The sequence below is a fragment of the Salvelinus sp. IW2-2015 genome, linkage group LG1 (assembly GCF_002910315.2).
Source record: "Salvelinus sp. IW2-2015 linkage group LG1, ASM291031v2, whole genome shotgun sequence".
Classification (NCBI taxonomy): Eukaryota; Metazoa; Chordata; class Actinopteri; order Salmoniformes; family Salmonidae; genus Salvelinus; species Salvelinus sp. IW2-2015.
In genome coordinates this window covers 37,466,804-37,489,890 of record NC_036838.1, presented here as the reverse complement: position 1 = coordinate 37,489,890, position 23,087 = coordinate 37,466,804, and the positions used below count along the sequence as shown (strand labels likewise).

Genomic DNA, 23,087 nt, shown 5'->3' with positions numbered 1-23,087 from the left:
TGTGGCTGTTTGGTGTGTGTCGTGGTGTGTGTGTGTGTGTGTGTGTGTGTGTGTGTGTGTGTGTTGTGTGTGTGTGTGTGTGTGTGTGTGTGTGTGTGTGTGTGTGTGCGTGGTGGCGCCGCGGCGCGCGTGTGTTGGCCCTTTGGGGATTACTCTGAGCTGTTTGTTCCATCGGCATGGAAAAGTGATTAGGATCTCGGATGGTTCTGCACACATTCCAATAGAGAGAGGGGGGTCTGACAGTTGATAGGTGCTTTTGACACTGACTGCCTTCTGAAAACGTCATAAAGACAGAAGCTCTCAGCTCTGTACACAATTGAATGTGAAGTCCTCACATTATCCACTGCTCAGTTTGATGGCATGTCTTTATGTGTTATTGTACTGTACAAAACATATTAATGTCGCCTCCTCTTCCTTTCTATATGGTCCTCTCACCTTGTAACAGATGTGGAGATATGGTCATATCTGAGGCAAAGCCTGATTTTCTGTTTATATACCCTTCCCCTTCCCCTTCCCTTTCCCTTCCCCTTCTCCCCTTCCCCTTCCCCTTCCCCTTCCCCAGATGTGAATGTTTGATCACCATTAAGATGTAGTAAATGATCGGCTCTTGATGATTCGGGCTCATGCAAAAGCCAACTGAAATTATGTCATTTATTATATTGACCACTGCTTGTCACTTATGAACATTTTTGAACATCTTAGGCATAGTTCTGTTATAATCTTCCACCCTGGCACAAGCCAGATAGAGGACTGGCCACCCCTGCAATAGCCTGGTTCGCTCTCTTAGGGATCTCTCTCCCGTGTCACTGCTCTAACCCCACTCCCGTGGACCCCCTCTCACATGGTCTACCTCTATGGTTAGGTGTCACTGCTCTCACTAAGTACCTGAGGTGCTCTTCATGCAGCACTACTGCATTTCAAAAGCAGGGTTAGACACTATATCATACTTTCTATACTTTCCTAATGCTATAAACGGTAAGACTAGTTTCTATAAATATTCAAAATAAAGTACAGTCAGCACTCTCACTGAGGGCATTTTAACATATAGTCCTCTTTAAAAGAACCGATCTCAGTCTTCTTTAAAGTGAACTGTGGGGTAAAAAAAAAAGCTCTTTGTATTCACAGTGCCCTTGCCTTTGAATGAGGACTCAACTCTTTTGCCAGTTCACTTCACCTATTTTGTGGACCGTCCTCTTTGCATTCACATTGCTATGTTTAGAAAGGAACCAAGATCTTTTTCCAACATTCCCTCAATGCACTCTGGGTTTTTACAAAGTGCAGGACAAGCCATTCCATCAGAATGTGTTATCGGACAGCCATATATACAGTACCTACTTACATGTTGTAAGCTAATTGATTGCATTTAATTAAAGGTGAGACATAGTAATTGTAATCAGAAGATACTATTAACATGTACATATTATTGGTAACAGAATAAATAGCAGAAGAATAACTGCATGTTAAATAATGCTGTAATCAAAAATTGTACACGGGCTACTGCCCCTTTAAGAGCTAGAATTGATTTTGTACCATATGTTGTGATTCTCACCAAATTTGTCTCACACTATTCAAACCCTACAATCGAATAAACAGCTTATAAAGTTATCTTAGCCTATAGATCACATATTGCAAACAAATAATCTGAACTAAAAACTCCACACGTTTTGGAATTTCTGTGCATCCTTAACAATTGATAATCAATAGGCCATAACCAAAAACAGCACCCGTTTTTTCAGCAAACCTGCACATCATCATCTTCTCTCTATTGTGGCACCAATGTGAGTGGGTTTATGGCAGGTGAAACAGTGTTGCAGTAGTCTAGTGTGTGGTGCGGGACAAGCAATGACAAGCAAACCTGGGGAGCTTTGTGTTCACATTGCCCTAAAAAAGGGAACCAGACTGTGGAATTTCGGGGGCTCTTTTGAAGGGTCTGAGTTCCTTTGGAGTGTTCACACTGGACAAAAAATTAAGCGAACTGCACTGAGTTCACACAAATTGGGGAACAAAGTGAGAAAACACCCTGGACTGCATTTTCTGTCAGTCAATACTGGCTAAGCCATTAAACTTAAGAATTTGCTAAACTAGAGTCAATTAAAGGCTGAAGCTGAACACAAACCAAAATATCTGGATTGATTAATATGCGCAATGCGGAGGCAAGCGTATCACACTGTCTGCCAACAATAATGTAATGTATGGCCACATCGGGTAATTATGAAATTGCAATTCATTCAAAGCAGCCACCAGCCACAGAGGACAGATTAGGCTGTCAGCTTTCAGCCCCGGCTCTCTCTGCTGCAAGACTGACGTCACACGCATCTTGACTGTGCTGCATTGGCCATCGTCACCACTGCAGCACCACAAAGCAGGACACCTTCTCTCTCTCTCTCTCTCTCTCTCTCTCTCTCTCTCTCTCTCTCATTCTCGTCTCGCCCCTCTAGCCTCCTTTCTCTCTCCCCTAAACACATCCACCGTTTATCTTCGACATCGTCAGCGCCCACACTCCTCCTCTCTCTCTCTCCTCTCTCTCTCTCTCCTCTCTCTCTCTCTCTCTCTTCTCTCTCTCTCTCTCTCTCTCTCTCTCTCTCTCTCTCCCCCCCTCCCTGGTAGCCTAGTGGTTATAGTGTTGGGCCAGTAACCGAGGTTAGGTTAAATGCAGAAGACACATTTCAGTTGAAGGCATTCAGTTGTACAACTGACTAGTTATCCCCCCTTTCCCTTTCATTCTTGTCACTCTCAGTCCCTAAAATAGACCCTGCCCACTGGGTACAGACATCAGTTCAACGTCTAGTTTTAATTTACATTCGGTTGAGTTGTCAACTCACGTGAAATCAATTTGGATTTAGGTTAAAAGTTGGGAGAAAAAAATACAAAATTCCCTTATGTTGATTACTTTTTCCATGTTGATTCAATGTCAACATATTTCATTTCTTGGTTGAATTGACATGGAAACAACATTGGAAACAACGTTTTTACCCAGTGGGTGCTTTCTTCTCCTTGTTCTGCCTCTTCATAAATCTTCATGTTTCTCCATCTCTCTTTCTCTCTGGCGTACTTCCTGTGTCTCTGTCTCCTCTGCATTTCTCTCTGTCCCTCATCCTCCCTCTTCTCTCCTCTCCCACCCACTCTGTCCTCCATCATGTTGCCTGTAGGCTGTACAGTAGATCTGGCTGCTAGACCAGTTCTCTCTGGTTCCTCTGCCTTTGTTGCTTTATAGATAAAACATCAAAGCCCCATCCTGCTCAGAGAGAAAAGGATTTCAGGGAAATTATCTCGTTCTCATTTTCTCTTTTAAATCTTTCCCATGCTTCTTATTCCCTCATTCATCTTAAATCCTACTTTTCATACACTCTTTTCATAACCCTTCTCAGCCTATTCCAAACATCATGTACTATTTTATAACTATTCAGTTCTTCCCATGACTTCAATGACCCTAAATATCTCTCTTTCCTCCTTCCTTCTAATCTCTTTCTAGACTTTCTCTGCTCTGTCCCCTCTTCATGTCTCCCTGTCCGTCTCCCCTCTCTGTTGTCAACTCTGCTCTGTTGTAATTGATAGCTGACCTTCATTGATCCCACAAGACCCAAACACTGGGTCAGGAACAGAGCTTCAGAACCAAAGCTTTCCCTCAGAGAGGACCATCAATGAGAGCGAAGGAGAGAGAGAGAATAAGAGAGAGAGAATAAGAGAGAGATAAGGGGTTTATAATCTGAAAGAGAGAGAGAGGAAAACAACCAACAGTGAAAGTAGAGTGGGAGAGAAGCGAGAGAGCGGCAATGATGGAGAAAGTGGAGAGAGAGCATCAAGTGTTTCTCTCTGTCTGTCTCTTTAGTGCACATAGCTGTTGCTAAGTGGCGTCTTTACAACCCTCCTTCATCTCTAATCTGTGGGTTTTGGGGAGCAGGAGCCTAAATAAGACCTTCCGAGGACTTGGCTTACACATGAAGGGCTATATGTGCATCTCTGTCATCGCCAATCAGGACTGGGGCTATATGTGTACCTCTGTCATCAGTAAATACTGCCTGGGGCTTAGGGAGGCATCCCTGACATGTCCCAGCAGCCCTCTAGCCTTGTTGATAACACCCTCACCCCCCCCAGTGCCTCCAAGACCCAACTCTCTTAATAGCCTTGTAGCTGTCCACACCCCCTCTAAAATAAAATAAAATTGAATGTGTCAGCCAGATAGCTACTCACAAAGTATCGACTACCGATCGTTGTTCATGGTGCTGAAATTGCGACATGTCTACGTGGCTGCATGCCTATCAAATCAATGTGTTTTTTGTAGTGCCAGGGCCTGTATGGCTTTGCTTTAGCTAATGGATACATGTTTATTGGTAGGCATAATTGGTCTTAATTTTCTCATGTTAAGCCTAACATTTCATGGTGGTAATAATGTAATTACAGATTGCAGATTGTAACATTTATTTCCGATGCAACAGCATACTAATCAGCTACCAATTTTTTGAATATACAACTGTCCTGTATAGGCTACCTGAACCTGAATGACATGTGGTCTAAGGCACTGCATCTCAGTGCAAGAGGCATCACTACAGTCCCTTGTTCGAATCCAGGCTGTATCACATCCGGCTGTGATTGTGAGTCCCATAGGGCGGCGCACAATTGGTCCGGGGTAGGCCGTAAATAAGAATTTGTTCTTAACTGACTTGCCTGGTTAAATAAAAAATGTTGATATTTTTTCTTTAAATGAGCTGTCCTCACGCTCTCTCCCAGCTTGGAAAGTTGAAGAAAACAAGTCTATTAATAAAAAATAATACAATCAGTCCACCCTCAAAACACTAGCTTACTAGGGATTGTTTCATTATGCAGTGTACTATCTATAGCAGGTGTTCCCAAATGCGCAATGCCGTCGGGGGTACGCCAATAAAAATGTTCAAACATTTATATATATATATAACGGTGCTATACATTTGGGTGAGGTTTTTTTCTCACCTGAGTYGCCTCGTTTCACTGCCAAAAATAAGATTAAACCATCTAGTGTTCAGCGAAATAACAACACAATGTCAAATACAGGTAGCCTAGTCAAATAATTAACATCCAGTCACATTAATGTGGCTCATGTTGGTATCTGTACTGATGGTGCAAAAGCCATGACAGGGAGACATAGTGGAGTGGTAACGCGCGTGCAAGCAGTTGCTCRCGAAGCCACTGCAGCATCCACCGAGAGGATCTTGCTGCCAAGGGAATGCCTGACAGCTTGAAAGATGTTTTGGACAATACGGGGAAAATGGTTAACTGTGTTAAAGCAAGGCCCCTGAACTCTTGTGTATTTTCTGCARTATGCAATGATATGGGCAGCGACCATGTAATGCTTTTACAACATACAGAAAGAAGTGCGCTGGTTATCAAGGGGCAAAGTATTGACACGTTCTTTTGATTTGAGAGACGAGCTTAACATTTTCTTTACTGACCATCATTTTCACTTAAAATCAAATCAAAGTTTATTTGTCACGTACGCCGAATACAACAGGTGCAGACCTTACAGTGAAATGCTTACTTACATGCTCTAACCAATAGTGCAAAAAAAGGTATTAGGTGAACAATAGGTAAGTAAAGAAATTAAGCAACAGTAAAAATACAGGCTATATACAGTAGCAAGGCTATAAAAGTAGCGAGGCTACATACAGACACCGGTTAGTCAGGCTGATTGAGGTAGTATGTACATGTAGATATGGTTAAAGTGACTATGCATATATGATGAACAGAGAGTAGCAGTAGCGTAAAGAGGGGTTGGCAGGTGGTGGGTGGTGGGTGGCGGGACACAATGCAAATGCCCGGTTAGCCAATGTGCGGGAGCACTGGTTGGTCGGACCAATTGAGGTAGTATGTACATGAATGTATAGTTAAAGTGACTGCGCATATATGATAAACAGAGAGTAGCAGCAGCGTAAAAGAGGGGTTGGGGGGGGGCACACAATGCAAATAGTCCGGGTAGCCATTTGATTACCTGTTCAGGAGTCTTATGGCTTGGGGGTAAAAACTGTTGAGAAGCCTTTTTGTCCTAGACTTGGCACTCCGGTACCGCTTGCCATGCGGTAGCAGAGAGAACAGTCTATGACTGGGYTGGCTGGGGTCTTTGACAATTTTTAGGGCCTTCCTCTGACACCGCCTGGTGTAGAGGTCCTGGATGGCAGGCAGCTTAGCCCTAGTGATGTACTGGGCCGTACGCACTACCCTCTGTAGTGCCTTGCGGTCGGAGGCCAAGCAATTGCAGTACCAGGCAGTGATGCAACCAGTCAGGATGCTCTCGATGTTGCAGCTGTAGAACCTATTGAGGGTCTCAGGACCCATGCCAAATCTTTTTCGTTTCCTGAGGGGGAATAGGCTTTGTCGTGCCCTCTTCACGACTGTCTTGGTGCGTTGGACCATTCTAGTTTGTTGTTGATGTGGACACCAAGGAACTTGAAGCTCTCAACCTGCTCCACTACAGCCCCATCGATGAGAATGGGGGCGTACTTGGTCCTCCTTTTCCTGTAGTCCACAATCATCTCCTTAGTCTTGGTTACGTTGAGGGATAGGTTGTTATTCTGGCACCACCCGGCCAGGTCTCTGACCTCCTCCCTATAGGCTGTCTCGTCGTTTTCGGTGATCAGGCCTACCACTGTTGTGTCGTCTGCAAACATAATGATGGTGTTGGAGTCGTGCCTGGCTGTGCAGTAGTGGGTGAACAGGGAGTACAGGATGGGACTGAGCATGCACCCCTGGGGGGCTCCAGCGTTGAGGATCAGCGTGGCAGATGTGTTGCTACCTACCCTCACCACCTGGGGGCGGCCCGTCAGGAAGTCCAGGATCCAGTTGCAGAGGGAGGTGTTTAGTCCCAGGATCCTTAGCTTGGTGATGAGCTTTGAGGGTACTATGGTGTTGAACGTTGAGTTGTAGTCAATGAATAGCATTCTCACATAAGTGTTCCTTTTGTCCAGGTGGGAAAGGGCAGTGTGGAGTGCAATAGAGATTGCATCATCTGTGGATCTGTTTGGGCGGTATGCAAATTAGAGTGGGTCTAGGGTTTCTGGGATAGTGGTGTTGATGTGAACCATTACCAGCCTTTCAAAGCACTTCATGGCTACGGACGTGAGTGCTACGGGTCTGTAGTCATTTAGGCAGGTTGCCTTTGTGTTTTTGGGCACAGGGACTATGGTGGTCTGCTTGAAACATGTTGGTATTACAGACTCAATCAGGGACATGTTGAAAATGTCAGTGAAGACACCTGCCAGTTGGTCAGCACATGCCCAGAGCACACATCCTGGTAATCCGTCTGGCCCCGCAGCCTTGTGTATGTTGACCTGTTTAAAGGTCTTACTCACGTCGGCTATGGAGAGCGTGATCACACAGTCGTACGGAACAGCTGATGCTCTCATGCATGCCTCAGTGTTGCTTGCCTCGAAGCGAGCATAGAAGTGAATTAGCTCGTCTGGTAGGCTCTTGTCACTGTGCTTCCCTTTGTAGTCTGTAATAGTTTGCAAGCCCAGCCACATAAGACGAGCACCGGAGCCGGTGTAGTATGATTCAATCTTAGCCCTGTATTGACGTTTTGCCTGTTTGGTAGTTCGTCGCAAGGCATTGCAGGATTTCTTGTAAACTACCGGGTTAGAGTCCCGCACCTTGAAAGTGGCAGCTCTGTCATTTAGCTCAGTGCGAATGTTGCCTGTAATCCATGGCTTCTGGTTGGGATATGTACATACAGTCACTGTGGGGACAACGTCCTTGATGCACTTATTGATAAAGCCAGTGACTGATGTGGTGTACTCCTCAATGCCATCGGAAGAATCCCAGAACATGTTCCAGTCTGTGATAGCAAAACAGTCTGACCGCTTGCATGATGACGAGTTTCTCACACGACTGGCCTATCTGGGTGATGTTTTTTCTTGCCTGAATGATCTGAATCTAGGATTACAGGGACTCTTCGCAACTATATTCAATGTGCGGGACAAAATTCAGGCTATGATTAAGAAGTTGGAGCTCTTCTCTGTCTGCATTAACAAGGACAACACACAGGTCTTTCCATCATTGTATGATTTTTTTGTGCAAATGAACTCAAGCTTACGGACAATGTCAAATGTGATATAGCGAAGCACCTGAGTGAGTTGGGTGCACAATTACGCAGGTACTTTCCCGAAACGGATGACACAAACAACTGGATTCCTTATCATTTTCATGCCTTGCCTCCAGTCCACTTACCGATATCTGAACAAGAGAGCCTCATCGAAATTGCAACAAGTGGTTCTGTGAAAATGTTATTTAATCAGAATCCACTGCCAGATTTCTGGATTGGGCTGCGCTCAGAGTATCCTGCCTTGGCAAATCGCGCTGTTACACTAGTGCCCTTTGCAACCACGTACCTATGTGAGAGTGAATTCTTGGCCCTCACTAGCACTAAATACAGGCACAGACTGTGTGTCGAAAATGATTTAAGACTGAAACCCTCTCCAATACAACCCAACATTGCAGATGTATGTTCATCCTTTCAAGCACACACTTCTCATTAACCTGTGGTGAGTTATTCACACATTTCGATGAACAAATAAGGTTATATATGTAAGATGGTTAAATAAATAAATAATTTAGTATTATTATATTATTATTTGTGCCCTGGTCCTATAAGAGCTCTTTGTCACTTCCCACGAGCCGGGGTTGTGACAAAAACTCACACTCATTCTTATGTTTAATAAATGTATCGTATAGTGTGTGTGTGTGGCAGACTTACAATGATGGCAAACAACAACATTTGAGAGTGTGCTGACCCTGGAGGGAGTACGCAGCTGGAGGTTGAATGTTTGAAGGGGTACGGGACTATAAAAAGTTTGGGAACCACTGATCTATAGCAATATACCGTATTTAGCTGCTTTTTATAAACATGAGGATATAAGTACAAGTCGGCTTGAGGATAAATTCAGCCACTATTTATTGAATAAATCAGCAGGTTTTGTCTGGCTAATTGCCTACACGCAATATTTGAGGTAAATTAAAACAAATTAAATCCAACTTGAGCGACTCCCCTTGTCTCCTGAAGTCTTCCTGAAGTCCTCCTGTGCAAATGTTTTCAACACGACCTGTAGGTTCACCCAGTCAACATTTCCCTGTGGGCCCCAGATGTTGCTGCCCAAACTGCTTTCTTAAGACTTCTTCGGGATCAGTGTCCCTTCCACGGGACGGTTGAGCTAGCGTAGGCTAATGCGATTAGCATGAGGTTGTAACAAGAAAATTTCACAGGACATAGACATATCTGATATTGGCTGAAAGCTTAAATTCTTGTTAATCTAACTGCACATTCCAATTTACAGTAGCTATTACAGTGAAATAATACCATGCTATTGTTTGAGGAGAGTGCACAATTTTGAACATGAAAAGTTATTAATAAACAAATTAGGTACATTTTGAACATAAATACAATGGTTCATTGAATCAGTCTAAAACTGTGCACATACACTACTGCCAACTGTGGCCAAAATCTAAACTGCACCTGGGCTGTAATAATACATTATTGCCTTTCTCTTGCATTTCAAAGATGATGGTACAAAACAAATACAGAATAACGTTTTTTTTCTTTGTATTATCTTTTACCAGATCTATTGTGTTATATTATCCTACATTCCTTTCACATTTCCACAAACTTGTGTTTCCTTTCAAATGGTATCAAGAATATGCATATCCTTGCTTCAGGGCCTAAGCTACAGGCAGTTAGATTTGGGTATGTCATTTTATGCAAAAATTGAAAAAAAGGGTGGATCCTTAAGAGGATGACAAAAGCATGGTTTTCTTTCAAGTTAAAAAGTGTATTTATAGCACATCAAATGCACTGCAGGAACTCCAATTAAAGGGATAGTTCAACCAAATTACACATTTGCACATTGGTTCCCTTACCCTGTGAGCTGCCTTTTGACAATGTATGACAGCAATCTATGCTTTGGTTTTATTTACCTGGCTGTTTCCAAATGCTAACTTTTCAGAATTTGTAGCACAAATTCAATGCAAGTCAATGATAAAAACATTTGTATTTTTCTTGTTTCTTGTCCAAATAATCCTAAATTAATAATACAATTCCAAAAAATGTGCATGTCAACAGACAATTTTTCAAGATAGAGCATATTCAGTACAGCAGTGTTTCCTGGTCCTGGGGACCCAACGGGGTGCACTTTTTAGTTTTTGCCTTAACACACACCCTTAATTCAACGAAACAACTCATCATCAAGCCTTTTAATTAAAAATGGTACTGGATGACCAAGTCGTTGTTCTTGAGAAATCAAATCATGCGTCTGGTGCTTCGTCTATAGCATCATCACACTATTTGCTCTGTACTGAATGTGCTCTCTTAAAAATGTGACTACTAACATGTAAGGTTTTTGGGATTGTATTAACAGAGAACTAATAAACCAAAATTTTAAAGAGAGTTTGAGTAAAATATCCCTTTAATAGTACCTACCACCAGGGTTGGGGTCAATTACTTTTTAATTCAATCAATTTCGAAAGTAAACTGAAATTCAAATTCCTTATTTTTTCATTGCCTCCTATGAGATGAAATTGGAAAATCAGTTTACTTCCTGAATTGAAATGGAATTGACCCCAACCCTGCCTACCACTCCATTCAGGAAAGTGGTGTCGAGTAACTTATGCTCGATCGCCTCCAAATTCTGGAAGTATTCATAGGGAAATCAGCCCCCTCGGGATGTGCTGCTGTCACTGTGTTACCATCTCGCTACCACATTAGGGTTCTCAGCATTGCGCCATGTATACATTGGGTCTTGTTCATGTCCTTGAGTATGGTCAGTACTCTTGAGATCATTGTTGGTCTCTCGTTAGTAGTGGTAGGGATTGGTCTCTTGTTAGGAGTGGTAGGGGTTACTCTCTCATTATGAGTGGTAGGGGGGCTTCATGTCCAAATCACCCTAAAGTATCTTAAATGTATTATCTATCTCAGGGATGGGCAACTGTCGGCCCCCCTTTTGTAGGCCCTCTAAGCACCCCCACACCATCACACCTCTTCCTCCATGCTTCACGGAGGGAACCACACATGTGGAGATCATCCGTTCACCTACTCTGCGTCTCACAAAGACACGGTGGATGGAACCAGAAATCTCAAATTTGGACTCATCAGACCAGAGGACAGATTTCCACCGGTCTAATGTCCATTGCTCGTGTTTCTTGGCCCAAGCAAGTCTCTTCTTCTTATTGGTGTCCTTTAGAAGTGGTTTCTTTGCAGCAATTCAACTATGAAGGCCTGATTCACACAGTCTCCTCTGAACAGTTTATGTTGAGATGTGTCTTTTACATGAACTCTGTGAAGCATTTAATTGGGCAGTAATTTCTGAGGCTGGTAGCTCTAATTAACTTATCCTCTACAGCAGAGGTAACTCTGGGTCTTCCTTTCCTGTGGCGGTCCTCACGAGAGATCATTTCGTTATAGCTCTTGATAGTTTTTGCGACTGCTCTTGAAGATCTTGAAATTTTCCGTATTGGCTGACCTTCATGTCTTAAAGTAATGATGGACTGTCGTTTCTCTTTGCTTATTTGAGKTGTTCTTGCCATAATATGGACTATCTTCTGTATACCACCCCTACCTTGTCATAACACAACTGATTGGCTCAAACGCATTCAGAAGGAAAGAAATTCCACAAATTAACTTTTAACCAGGCACACCTGTTAATTGAAAAGCATTCCAGGTGACTACTTCATGGAGCTGGTTGATAGAATGCCAAGAGTGTGCAAAGCTGTCATCAAGACAAAGGGTGGCTACTTTGAAGAATGTCAAATATAAAATATATTTTTATTTGTTTAATACTTTTTTGGTTACTATATGATTTCATATGTGTTATTTTATAGTTTTGATGTCTTCACTATTATTCTATAATGTAAAAAAGAAAAAACMAAGAAAAACCCTGGAATAACTGATACTGTATATTGAACAAAAATATAAACAGTACATGTAAAGTGTTGGTCCCATGTTTCATCTGCTGAAATAAAGTATCCCAGAAATGTTCCATACGCACAAACATTTTGTGCACAAATTTGTTTACATCCCTGTTAGTGAACATTTCTCCTTTGGTATTTGGTATTTAGTATTTTATTAGGATCCCCATTAGCTGTTGCAAAAGCAGCAGCTACTCTTCCTGGGGTCCACACACAACATGTGAGATCCATAGATTAGGGACTAATGAATTTATTTCAATTGACTGATTTCCTTATATGAACTGTAACTCAGTAAAATTGTTTATATTTTATATTTATATTTCTGTTCAGTATACATTGCCAGATGCATAACAGATACATGTATCTACAGCGCATTCGGAAAGTATTCAGACCCATTCACTTTTTCCACATTTTGTTACTTTCAGCCTTATTCTACAAATGATTAAATAAATGTTGTTCCTGATCAATACACACACAATACCCCATAATGACAAAGCGAAAACACTATTTTTTCCCACAAATCTATTACAAATCAAAAACAGAAATGCCTTATTTACATAAGCATTCAGACCCTTTGCTATGAGACTCGGAATTGAGCTCGGGTGCACCCTGTTTCCATTGATCATCCTTGAGATGTTTCTACAACTTGATTGGAATCCACCTGAAGCAAATTCAATTGATTGGACATGATTTGGAAAGGCACACACCTGTCTATGTAAGGCCCACAATTGACCGTGCATGTCAGAGCAAAAACCAAGCCATGAGGTTGAAGGAATTGTCCGTAGAGCTCCGAGACAGGATTTTGTCAAGGCACAGATCTGGGGAAGGTCTCCTAGAACACAGTGACCTCCATCATTCTTAAATGAAAGAAGTTTGGAACCACCAAGGCTCTTCCTAGAGCTAGCCGCTCAGCCAAACGGAGAAGGGCCTTGGTCATGGAGGTGACCAAGAACCCGATGGTCACTCTGACAGAGCTCCAGAGTTCCTCTGTGGAGATGGGAGAACCTTCCCAGGTGGACAACCATCCCTGCAGCACTCACTCTACCATTCAGGCCTTTTTGGTAGTGTCCAGACGGAAGCTACTCCTCAGTAAAAGGCACATGAGAGCCCGCTTGGAGTTTGCCAAAAGGCATGTAAAGACTCTCAGACCATGAGAAACAAGATTCTCTGGTCTGATGAAACCAAGATTGAAGTATTTTGCATGAATGCCAAGCGTCAAGTCTGGAAGAAACCTGTCACCATCCTACGGTGAAGCATGGTGGTGGCAGCATCATGCTGTGGGGATGTTTTTCAGAGGCAGGGACTGGGAGACTAGTCAGGATCAAGGGAAAGATGAACGGAGCGAAGTACAAAGAGAGATCCTTGTGGAAAACCTCCTCCAGAGCGCCCAGGACCTCAGACTTGGGCGAAGGTTCACCTTCCAACAACGACCCTAAGCACACAGCCAAGAGAAAGCAGGAGTGGCTTCGGGACAAGTCTCTGAATGTCCTTGAATGGCCCAGGCAGAGCTCGGACTTGAACCTGATCGAACATCTCTGGAGAAACCTAAAAAAAAGTTGTGCAGCAAAACTACCCATCCAACCTGGCAGAGCTTGAGAGGATCTGCAGAGAAGAATGGGAGAAACTTCCCAAATACAGTTGTGCCAAGCCTGTAGCATATAAAAAATATAAAAAATATATATATTAGAATAAGGCTGTAATGTGGAAAAAGTCAAGGGGTCTGAATACTTTCCGAAGGCACTGTATATTTTGGGTTCTGATGGGTTTTGACAGTTGAACTAAGCTTGAGGCATTTATAAGTTCCATTCTTCTAGAATCAATGGTTACATATGCTTAATTTATAACTCAAAAAATGATTAACTGTAGATTGCCCCTTTATAACGTTCTAATCTAACATGTTGATTGTATATTTGTTTTATAGAACATTGAAATAGTTCTCACATTGATGACAAACTACAGAGAGTGTGTGCTGCTCAGCTGCTGTGTGCTATTTTGTTTTGAGGGAGGACAGTTATAAAAACTTCAGCTCTAATGACAGCGACAGGCAGGGCAGACATTGGGGATCTCAGTGATAAATGAATGAGAGATTAAGGCATAATTGATCTGCTGAACTGCTGAAGAGTGCTCTAGCCAGCCAGCCAGCCAGCCACAGGGACAGGAAGGTACAGAGTAGGGACAGGCAGGTACCGAGCAAGGACAGCACAGGGCTTATGTGTAACGACTTTCGTCTGGTGAAGGAGAAGAGGACCAAAATGCAGCGTGGTAAGTGTTCGTCATATTTTAAATAAACTGAACACTAAACAAAATAACAACGAGGACAAAACAAAAACAAAACAGTTCTGCAAGGTGAACATACACTAAGACAGAAAATAAACACCCACAACCAAAATGGGGAAAACAGGCTACCTAAGTATAATTCTCAATCAGAGACAATGATCGACAGCTGCCTCTGATTGAGAACCATACCAGGCCAAACACAGAAATACAATAACATAGAAAAAAGAACATAGACTACCCACCCCAAATCACGCCCTGACCAACCTAACACAAAGACATAAAAATAGGAACTAAGGTCAGAATGTGACATTATGTGACAGCCTAAAGCCATCTATTGAGAGATGTCCAGTCAACACTGTGGCTAGAGTTCACTCCACTGACCTCACTGGGTCTCAATAAATAAGCCTGTGGATGACAGATATTGTACTAAACAGTAAAATAGGGCTTAGGACACAACCGCAGTGTGAAAATGACAGCAAGGGTGTGAGTGGTGTCCCATGACCATGCTAAGGCTGCTATTGGGGTGAGCGAATTATGTCACCTGTTACAGATTGGGTATCATTTTCCCCCAATATACACAGATATCAGGTTAGCATGTTGCTCAGGTATTTGGCCTCAGTATCAGAGAGGCAAGTTCAAGCTTCTCAGCTACAGTACATGAATTTGCTATGAAGTGTATGAATATTAGTACCTACTGTATGTGGATTATGATGTGAAATATCATGCCCTCTCTTCCCCCTTGTTCTATTCTCAGAGCCAGGCAGAGGCCCACTATAAGGGGAACCGGCACGCTCGGAGGGTAAAGGGCATCGAGACCTCCAAGACTCGCCCCAAGGAGGGTGACAAGCCGGCCGCTCCCCCCACTGCTTCCCCCTCTCCACCAGGCCCCTCACCATCCAGCCCAGAACCTGACACCAGCAAACAGGGTGTGTGTGCTCTATATCGTACACGCATGCACATGTGTGCGTGTGTATGTTTGTGTGTGCGTGTGTATATGTGCCTGTCTGTCTGTGTGTGAACCCACACAGAGACATAACCTAAACACACACACAGATGTTTCAGTCAGGGACAGCTGTTTAGTCAGAAGTCGGGCGTGAAACAGAATAGAGTGTTACAGGTGGATGTCTGCTAAGAGACGCTTCTGTCATGAATGACAAGGATCAGGTTCCCAGGCATCATTCCTTCAATTAGCAGGCCAGATGACCCTGTGCTACACACAGTGGTTAACCTACAGTAACATTAAAAGTACTGTGCTGTACTACTGACCTTCCTTTCACTCTCTCCAACCTGAATAACCTGACATGACCCATGTATCCCCCCCTACCCTGACTCACTTCAGATGGGGGAGACAGATGTGTGGCCCCCTGGGGCAGAGTTTTGACCCAGTAGGGTCAGACAAACTACTATACTGGTGCTGCAGTAGCAGGACCACCATTATCGTCCTCGTCATATTATTATCTGGTGTGATCTACATAATATGGTTGAAAACGTTCCATTTACTATTACTATCTGTTCTGTTCACAGGTGATTCCCAGCCCCACCCACATTCAAACAGCTCACCCATGACACCCAGCCCCATCCCCATGTCTGTGCCAGACACCCCAGACACCCCTATGCAGCTCCCTGTGTGCCCACTCCTGCCCCCTCTGAGTACGCCCATGTCTACCACCTCCACCCCCTCCCCGGCCCTTGGTCCCCCCCAGGTGGACACCCCCATGGTGGGCCCCCCTGACACAGTGTCCCCAGCCCCCAGCCCCTCTTCAGGGGAGTCTGAGGAGGACAAAGCCAAGAAGCTGCTCTACTGCTCACTGTGCAAAGTGGCCGTCAACTCCCTCTCTCAGCTAGAGGCGCACAATAAAGGTAAGGCTCATTCCATCAAGAGAACTGATAACGCAATGTATAATAAAGTGTTGTCATTGAGAGTTCTGGCCTAGATAGATATTGCCATCTCGGAGGGAAAACTGTTTCCTATTGTGAAACAGATTATCCCGACAGTATTCCTGTGGGAAATTCTATATTTTCAGCAAGCTCAAATTTAGCCACACAAAGTGATACTTGAGCGTTTACAAACACAACATTTTATGTGTCTTCCAAACACCCTAATCTCTGATATTGCCTCATAAAACTGCCAGTTTACCAGAATATGGCTGTTATGTTTAAGGATGAACAGTTCATAAAACTTTATGTATACAGAGTCAAATAACTAGTTACACATGTAGTCATTTGGGCTTTTCCTATGTTATGTAAACACACTGGGGAGATTCTACATTTGTAGAAGTGTGAGCCCAGCTAACAATTCTAGGGAGAGAGAACATTTTTATAATGTTACCCGTAATGTTCAGTTGGTAGAGCACGGTGCTTGCAATGCCAGGGTTGTGGGTTCGATTCCCAAGTGGAATCAGTATGAAAATGTATGCACTCACTACTGTAAGTCGCTCTGGATAAGAGTGTATGTAAAAATTTAATTTTCCCTTAGTGAGTGTCCAGTTTTCTGTTAGTTAGACCATTCTAGCATTCTGAAAACATTTTTAGCATGTTTTTGTGAACAACGTCAAGCAGAACTTATCTAGAACACAGTTAAAAGGTTCTCAGATTATACAATATTAATGTTATAGACCCTTTTCATGGGAATGTTTCAAGAACATTCCTATTTCCAGTTTTCTTAGGGTTAGGAGAATTTTCCATCAATGTCACATCAAACATGCACAGGGGCCCAGGTTTGCAGTGCAGACAGAAGTTGGCTTCACCTTCTTTCTTTCGCATGTCACACTTCTGCCGCATGGCGGCAACTGTGGGGGTGAACAACTCCTTGCGTGTCACAGGGGCATACAGGAGGTCAGCTTTTTCTTTGCCTGTTAAGCTGGACAAGTCAAAGTGCCCTTTCTCCCACCACCACTAGGCTCCTGGCGCGACCACAGCCTTGGATGACATTACGTGAGGCCCGTAGGTTTAGATCCATAATCATGCATGGTACTGTATCTCATCCCAACCGTCCTGATTTAGGGTTCCCGAATTCAGTTGCTTCCTCTCATCCTCCAGTAACTTTGCCTGGTAAGCCAACAATAAAGTGGTCATGTTAAGTGCTGTGATTGTTAAGGCCGAGGCTTTGTACTTCTTATGGAAAATGGTGTCAGAAAAACGTTCAGTCCAGGGAGGTAAGTGCCCGTACTGCTAGCAGCGCCCCGTGTGGGGTGGAGATTGTCAGCCAGTGACGGCTCCACCATGAGAAGGTTAAAAAAACAGATTCTTCCAGATTGTCATTGCTCGGGAAGCCCCTAGCCAGGATATTGCTGGTAAGGGGCTTATCCCACTATCTCTCTGAGGCCATCTGGGACTGCGGGAAGGAGCTGCTTAGAGGGGGATATGCGGGATGGGAGTCTTTTCCCATCATATAAGCCCCGCAAGGGAGCTTGCCAGTCTATTTCAAGTCTGGCCACGGCTCGCTTGCAAACGTTGGGGAGGCCATACTCCAAAAGGAATTCATCAGCTCCCCCATCTTGGGGGCGGGATCTTGGGTGTTGAGAGGGGGAAGAGCCCGTTCATCTCCGTCTCAAAGTCGAGGAGACCCATGAAATTAATCCCATTGTCGTCCTCGTCATCCCCTAGTTCATATTCCCCCAACGCTCTGTCGTCAGACAGTGAGGGGAGGGAATCGAGGCTATCCATAACCTCGCCCCAGCTGGGGTCAGTAGTGGGGGTTGAGCCACTTGTTGTAAAAACAACGTGTAAGCTCTGGCCTTCAGTTAGGCGTCAGCTAGCTAGTAGAGACTAAAGCAAGCTGGGATGTGTGGGAACACTACAGCCGTGAGGATAGTGGTGTGTCAGCTAGCTAGCAGCTACACCTGCTAAGGCAAGCTGTAGCTAGCCCCGTGTGGCAGTTAGACTTTGGATAGGTGTTTTTCTAGTTAATACGAACAGGTAAGTGTAGGTTTGAACTAGATGAGAGAAAAGTGATAGCAATAGTACTGTGTTGCAGGTTGTAATGTTGGTGTGATTGGCAGCCCTTGTAGCAAGTTACCCAGGTTAGCTTAAGCGTTGGGACGAGAGCTAGCCCTTTGTTAGGGTGGTTAGCTTGCTTTGCAGCTAGTTGGCCAGGTTAGCTTAAGCCTTGTGGCGGGAACAAGCCCTTAGTGTGGTTAGCTAGCTTTGCAACTAGTTAGCCAATTTGGCTAAAAGCTTACAGTGTGTGCTAACTTAGGCAGCCGAAGCCTTGTGGCGAGGGCTAACCGAGCCTCGATAACTAGCCATGTGGAGCTAGCTAGGCGGAGACTGACAAGTAGAAAATGAATTCTACTCGAAACGAAAACCTTTCGGTCGGTACTCAACTATCAACAGGAGCTGAAGTTCTACGTTTGGCAGTGTAAACCTCACGTTCTGAGAACAGTTAAGTAGGAAACCAGGAATTTAGTCAAGCTGAAGAGAGCTTATTGTGACTGCAATCACTTCCGCAAGGAAGAGTGGCGAGAATGACCAATTGGCGGGCGGTGGCTCCCTTTATGGAAGAGAGGGGCTCATCTCATTCACCACTTGACCTGTCTGTCTCCAACAGATGGTGTGTGATTGGTTAATTCGAGCCTGTGGACAGGCCCAGGCATATCCCAAAGTGAGACATCAAAACTAGTTTTTGAAATATAACCATGTGCTGGTGATGGGTGTATACTCTATATATACAGAAGTATGTGGCCACCCCTTCAAAGGAGTTGATTCAGCTATTTCAGCCATACCCGTTGCTGACAGGTGTATAACATCGAGCATGCAGTCAGACCAACATTGGCAGTAGAATGGCTTGTACTGAAGAGCTCGGTGACTTTCAATGTGGCACCATCATAGGATGCCACCTTTCCAACAAGTCAGTTCGTAAAATTTCTGCCCTGCTAGAGCTGCCCCGGTCAACTGTAAGTGCTGTTATTGTGAAGTGGAAAAGGCTAGGAGCAACAACGGCTCAGCCGCAAAGTGATAGGCCACACAAGCTCATAGAACGGGACAGCCGAGCACTGAACTGTGTAATGAGTAAAGAATCACCTGTCCTCGGTTGTAACACTCACTATCAGCTTCCAAACTGCCTCTGGAAACAACGTCAGCACAATAACTGTTTGTCGGGAGCTTCATGAAATGGGTTTCCATGACCGAGCAGCCACACACAAGCCTAAGATCACCATGCGCAATGCCAAGTGTCGGCTGGAGTGGTGTAAAGCTCGCCGCCATTGGACTCTGGAGCAGTGGAAACGTGTTCTCTGGAGTGATGAATCACGCTTCACCATCTGGCAATCCGACGGACAAATCTGGGTTTGGCGGATGCCAGGAGAACGCTACCTGCCCCAATGCATAGTGCCAACTGTAAAGTTTGGTGGATGAGAAATAATGGTCTAGGGCTGTTTTTAATGTTTCGAGCTAGGCCCCTTAGTTCGAGTGAAGGCAAATCTTTATGCTACATCATACATGACATTCTAGACTAATCTGTGCTTCCAATTTTGGGGAAACAGTTTGAGGAAGGCCCTTTCCTGTTTCAGCATGACAATGCCTCTGTGCACAAAGTGAGGTCTATACAGAAACGGTTTGTCGAGATTGGTGTGGTAGAACTTGACTCGCCTGCACAGAGCCCTGATCTCAACCCCATTGAACACCTTTGGGATGAATTGGAACGCTGACTACGAGCCAGACCTAATTGCCCAACATCAGTGCCCGACCTCACTAATGCTCTTGTGTCTGAATGGATGTAAGTCCCGCCGCAATCTTCCAACATCTAGTGGAAAGCCTTCCCAGAAGAGTGGAGGATGTTATAGCAGCAAAGAGGGGACCAACTCCAAATGAATGCCCATGATTTTGGAATGAGATGTTCGACGAGCAGGTGTCCACATACTTTTGGTCTTGTACATCAGGAAAGAAACAGTACAGCAGAGGGGAGGATGAAGAGAGAAAAGGAGAGTAGAATTGGGTGAGAAGAAGTATTTAACTGGACTGAGAAAGAAGAGATGTTTATTTTTTTAAAGAGACAAAAGGGGCTGAATGTGAAATGACAGTGAACAATAGAAATGGGGGGAATGGTTTTGTGCTACATGACCAGATAGAATAGAGGAGGATATAGGCTACCAAAACTGCTGAATAATCCAGAACATTTTTGGCTGTGTCACTACAGCTCTCTAGTGGCGAGTCAATGTCACCACACTTTCTGACTCATTATACTTCGGCCTTTTTATGGCCAATTACAATGTGATCTTGTTCACCACACACTTCCGCCCCAAATAACCTGGGGACTAGGTTAATTACAATGATAGCCACAGACAAATGATGGTTTAAGGAACATACAAATACAAATACGCGACCTTAAAAAGAACACACAAAAAATAACTAAATTCTCACCTGGCTGCTGGGTGACCTAGTGCGGCTGAACGCTCCTGTCCTTTGTCGGCAGGTGTGAAATCTCATTTTTGGCAAAAATAGTTAAATAGTTCAAAGGTCAGGGTAGATTATTCCATATTACAATCATTCAGTCCCCTAATTTCTTAATAGTACAAAAAATACATAAAATATCAACGTTTTGATATTAACAAGAACATCATGAAATGTGTGCCTGAATTAGACTACTCTCCGATGGCATCTATAGGATATTAACTTACAAAATGTACAAATAAAGCACTCTCTCCATGGGTGACAGGTACCAAACACAAAACCATCCTGGAGGCAAGGAGTGGGCTGGGCCCCATCAAGGCGTACCCTCGGCTGGGCCCTAACCCCAGCCCTGAGCAGGCAGGGGGGCTGCACTCGGACCCCAACACTCAGGAACGCACCTTCCACTGTGAGATCTGCAACGTGAGGGTGAATTCTGAGCTGCAGCTCAAACAGGTGAGTGAGTGACCACCATGACCACTGCTCCAGAGGGAAGTTTTCCCTAGGTACAGATCTAGGATCAGCTTCCCCTCCCCTCCCCAAATCCTAACCTTAACCATTAGCGGAGAAAATGCTAAACTGACTACAGTTCAGCCTCTAGAGGGAACTTTACTCTACACCTATACTTTTCATCTTCTCTTGTTCTCCAGCATATATCCAGTCGAAGGCATCGGGATGGAGTTGCTGGGAAGCCAAATCCCCTCCTCAGCCGGCACAAGAAGCGCACAGACTTTGTGGTAATGATCCAACTCTTTTTGTAGGCTATAGCAATACTTTCAATGCCTTTAATCATTAATTTATCATTAAGTAATTTAGCTCTGGATTGCCAAATAGACAGCATACCCTTTCTCTGCCTCTTCTTTATCATTTCTCATTCTGACCTTTACACTGTTTCTCTCTCTGGATCTCACAGTCTTCCTTGACCTTCTCAAAGGACCTTCCAAAAACTCTGGGCCACGGACTGTTGCCCAGCCCCCTGGCTGTTGCTGCGGCGATGGCAGCCGCTGCCTCCTCCAATCAGCTGGCTCAGCTGCGTGCCCCTGGTCCCATTTCTCACCCTCAGAACTACCACCCCCACCACCACCTCCTACAGAGCACACTACAGGGCACGCACCTCAGCCTCTTACGGCCCGCCCCTGGGCCTATGCGCACCACACATGGGCCAATCCTCTTCTCCCCTTATTGACGGTGGTGGGACGGGGGCCAATCAGGAAGAAGCACACTGTGAAGTAAACAGGGAAAACCTCTTGATAGATAATCAACAGATGTTAAAACGGAAACATTTGACGGAGGAAAGACTATGCCTGTCCCTCTCCACCTTTCTTCATTCGACAACTTCCAAAGCAAAGGATTGACGGCTTGCAGTCGTTTTAAAGAGGAAGGTTGCATGACAGAGTCAGGTGGACTTTCTGTACATGCTCTCCCTCCTTCAATCCTCCTCCCACATTTAGTTGACTCTGAGATACGTATAGCAAAAAAAAAAGTATAGGTCAAACTATACAAACTATGGCTGACTCAGTAAACTGAGCTCTGTTCTGTTTCCTGTTTCCTCCACATCTCTGTAGTTTTGGTTCAGTGCTCACCCACCCAAAGCCATCTGCTATATAAGTTCCATAAAATAAATAAAAAGCACACTAGGTTAGACACAGTAGCTGCCTCTGCTCTTAGTAATATTTCATAATTCATAGTACAGTAGAACCAATAGTGCATTACTGCAAACCCCTGTTGGGGTGTTCAATAATCAAAGTGCAGTACCTACCTACCCCACTCTGTAGTTCCAGGTTCTAGATTAGGTGCCTGCTCTGCAGATCAAGGCACAAGGTACATTGTACTGTATGTTTCCAGGTACTAGATATATGTGCTAGTGTTGTGGATGATAGATGTTAGTCTATATATCCTCTGTTGTCAGATCAGGTGAGAGAGAGGAGGCAAGGAAGGGAGAGAGAGAGAGAGAGAGAGAGAGAGAAAGGAGAGAAAGAAAGAAAGAAAGAAAGAAAGAAAGAAAGAGAAAGAAGAAGAAAGAAAGAAAGAAAGAAAGAAAGAAAGAAAGAAAGAAAGAAAGAAAGAAAGAAAGAAAGAAAGAAAGAAAGAAAGAAAGAAAGAAAGAAAGAGGGCTTCTAAACCCCACTGTGACTCAATGGAGAAATGTGTAGTGAATGCATCAAGATAGAGGGAAATGTTTTTAAGAAATCACAATAAGAAATTTGAATAATGAATGCAGTTAAAATGATGGACTTAAACCATTTAACTGTTGTTTTCCTCCTCCACCTCCACTTTCAGTCTTATTCTCTGTAAGAAGACAGAGGGAAAGGGAAAGTGGGACATTGCTATGTGCCTGAATCAAATCACATCCAATTTTATTTGTCACATGCGCCGAATACAACTTGTGTAGACTTTACCGTGAAATGCTTGCGTACGAGCCCTTCCCAACAATGCAGAGTTTAAAAATAAAATAGTAACACAAGAAGAATAAAAATACACAAGAATTAATACAGTAAGTACCA

General features: G+C 44.0%; 1 protein-coding gene across 1 annotated transcript in view; it reads left to right on the top strand.

Moving 5' to 3' along the window:
• LOC111966826 (zinc finger protein 385A) overlaps window positions 1–22,546 on the top strand; it is a 36,273-nt gene extending 13,727 nt beyond the window's left edge. Inside the window, exons 2-6 of the mRNA XM_023991776.2 lie at window positions 14,951–15,122; window positions 15,721–16,056; window positions 20,852–21,039; window positions 21,234–21,320; window positions 21,497–22,546. Of these exons, the coding sequence (XP_023847544.1) occupies window positions 14,951–15,122; window positions 15,721–16,056; window positions 20,852–21,039; window positions 21,234–21,320; window positions 21,497–21,769 (1,056 nt within the window). The 3' untranslated portion in view covers window positions 21,770–22,546. The remainder of the gene's footprint in view (window positions 1–14,950; window positions 15,123–15,720; window positions 16,057–20,851; window positions 21,040–21,233; window positions 21,321–21,496) is intronic.
• Window positions 22,547–23,087: the final 541 nt, after the last annotated feature.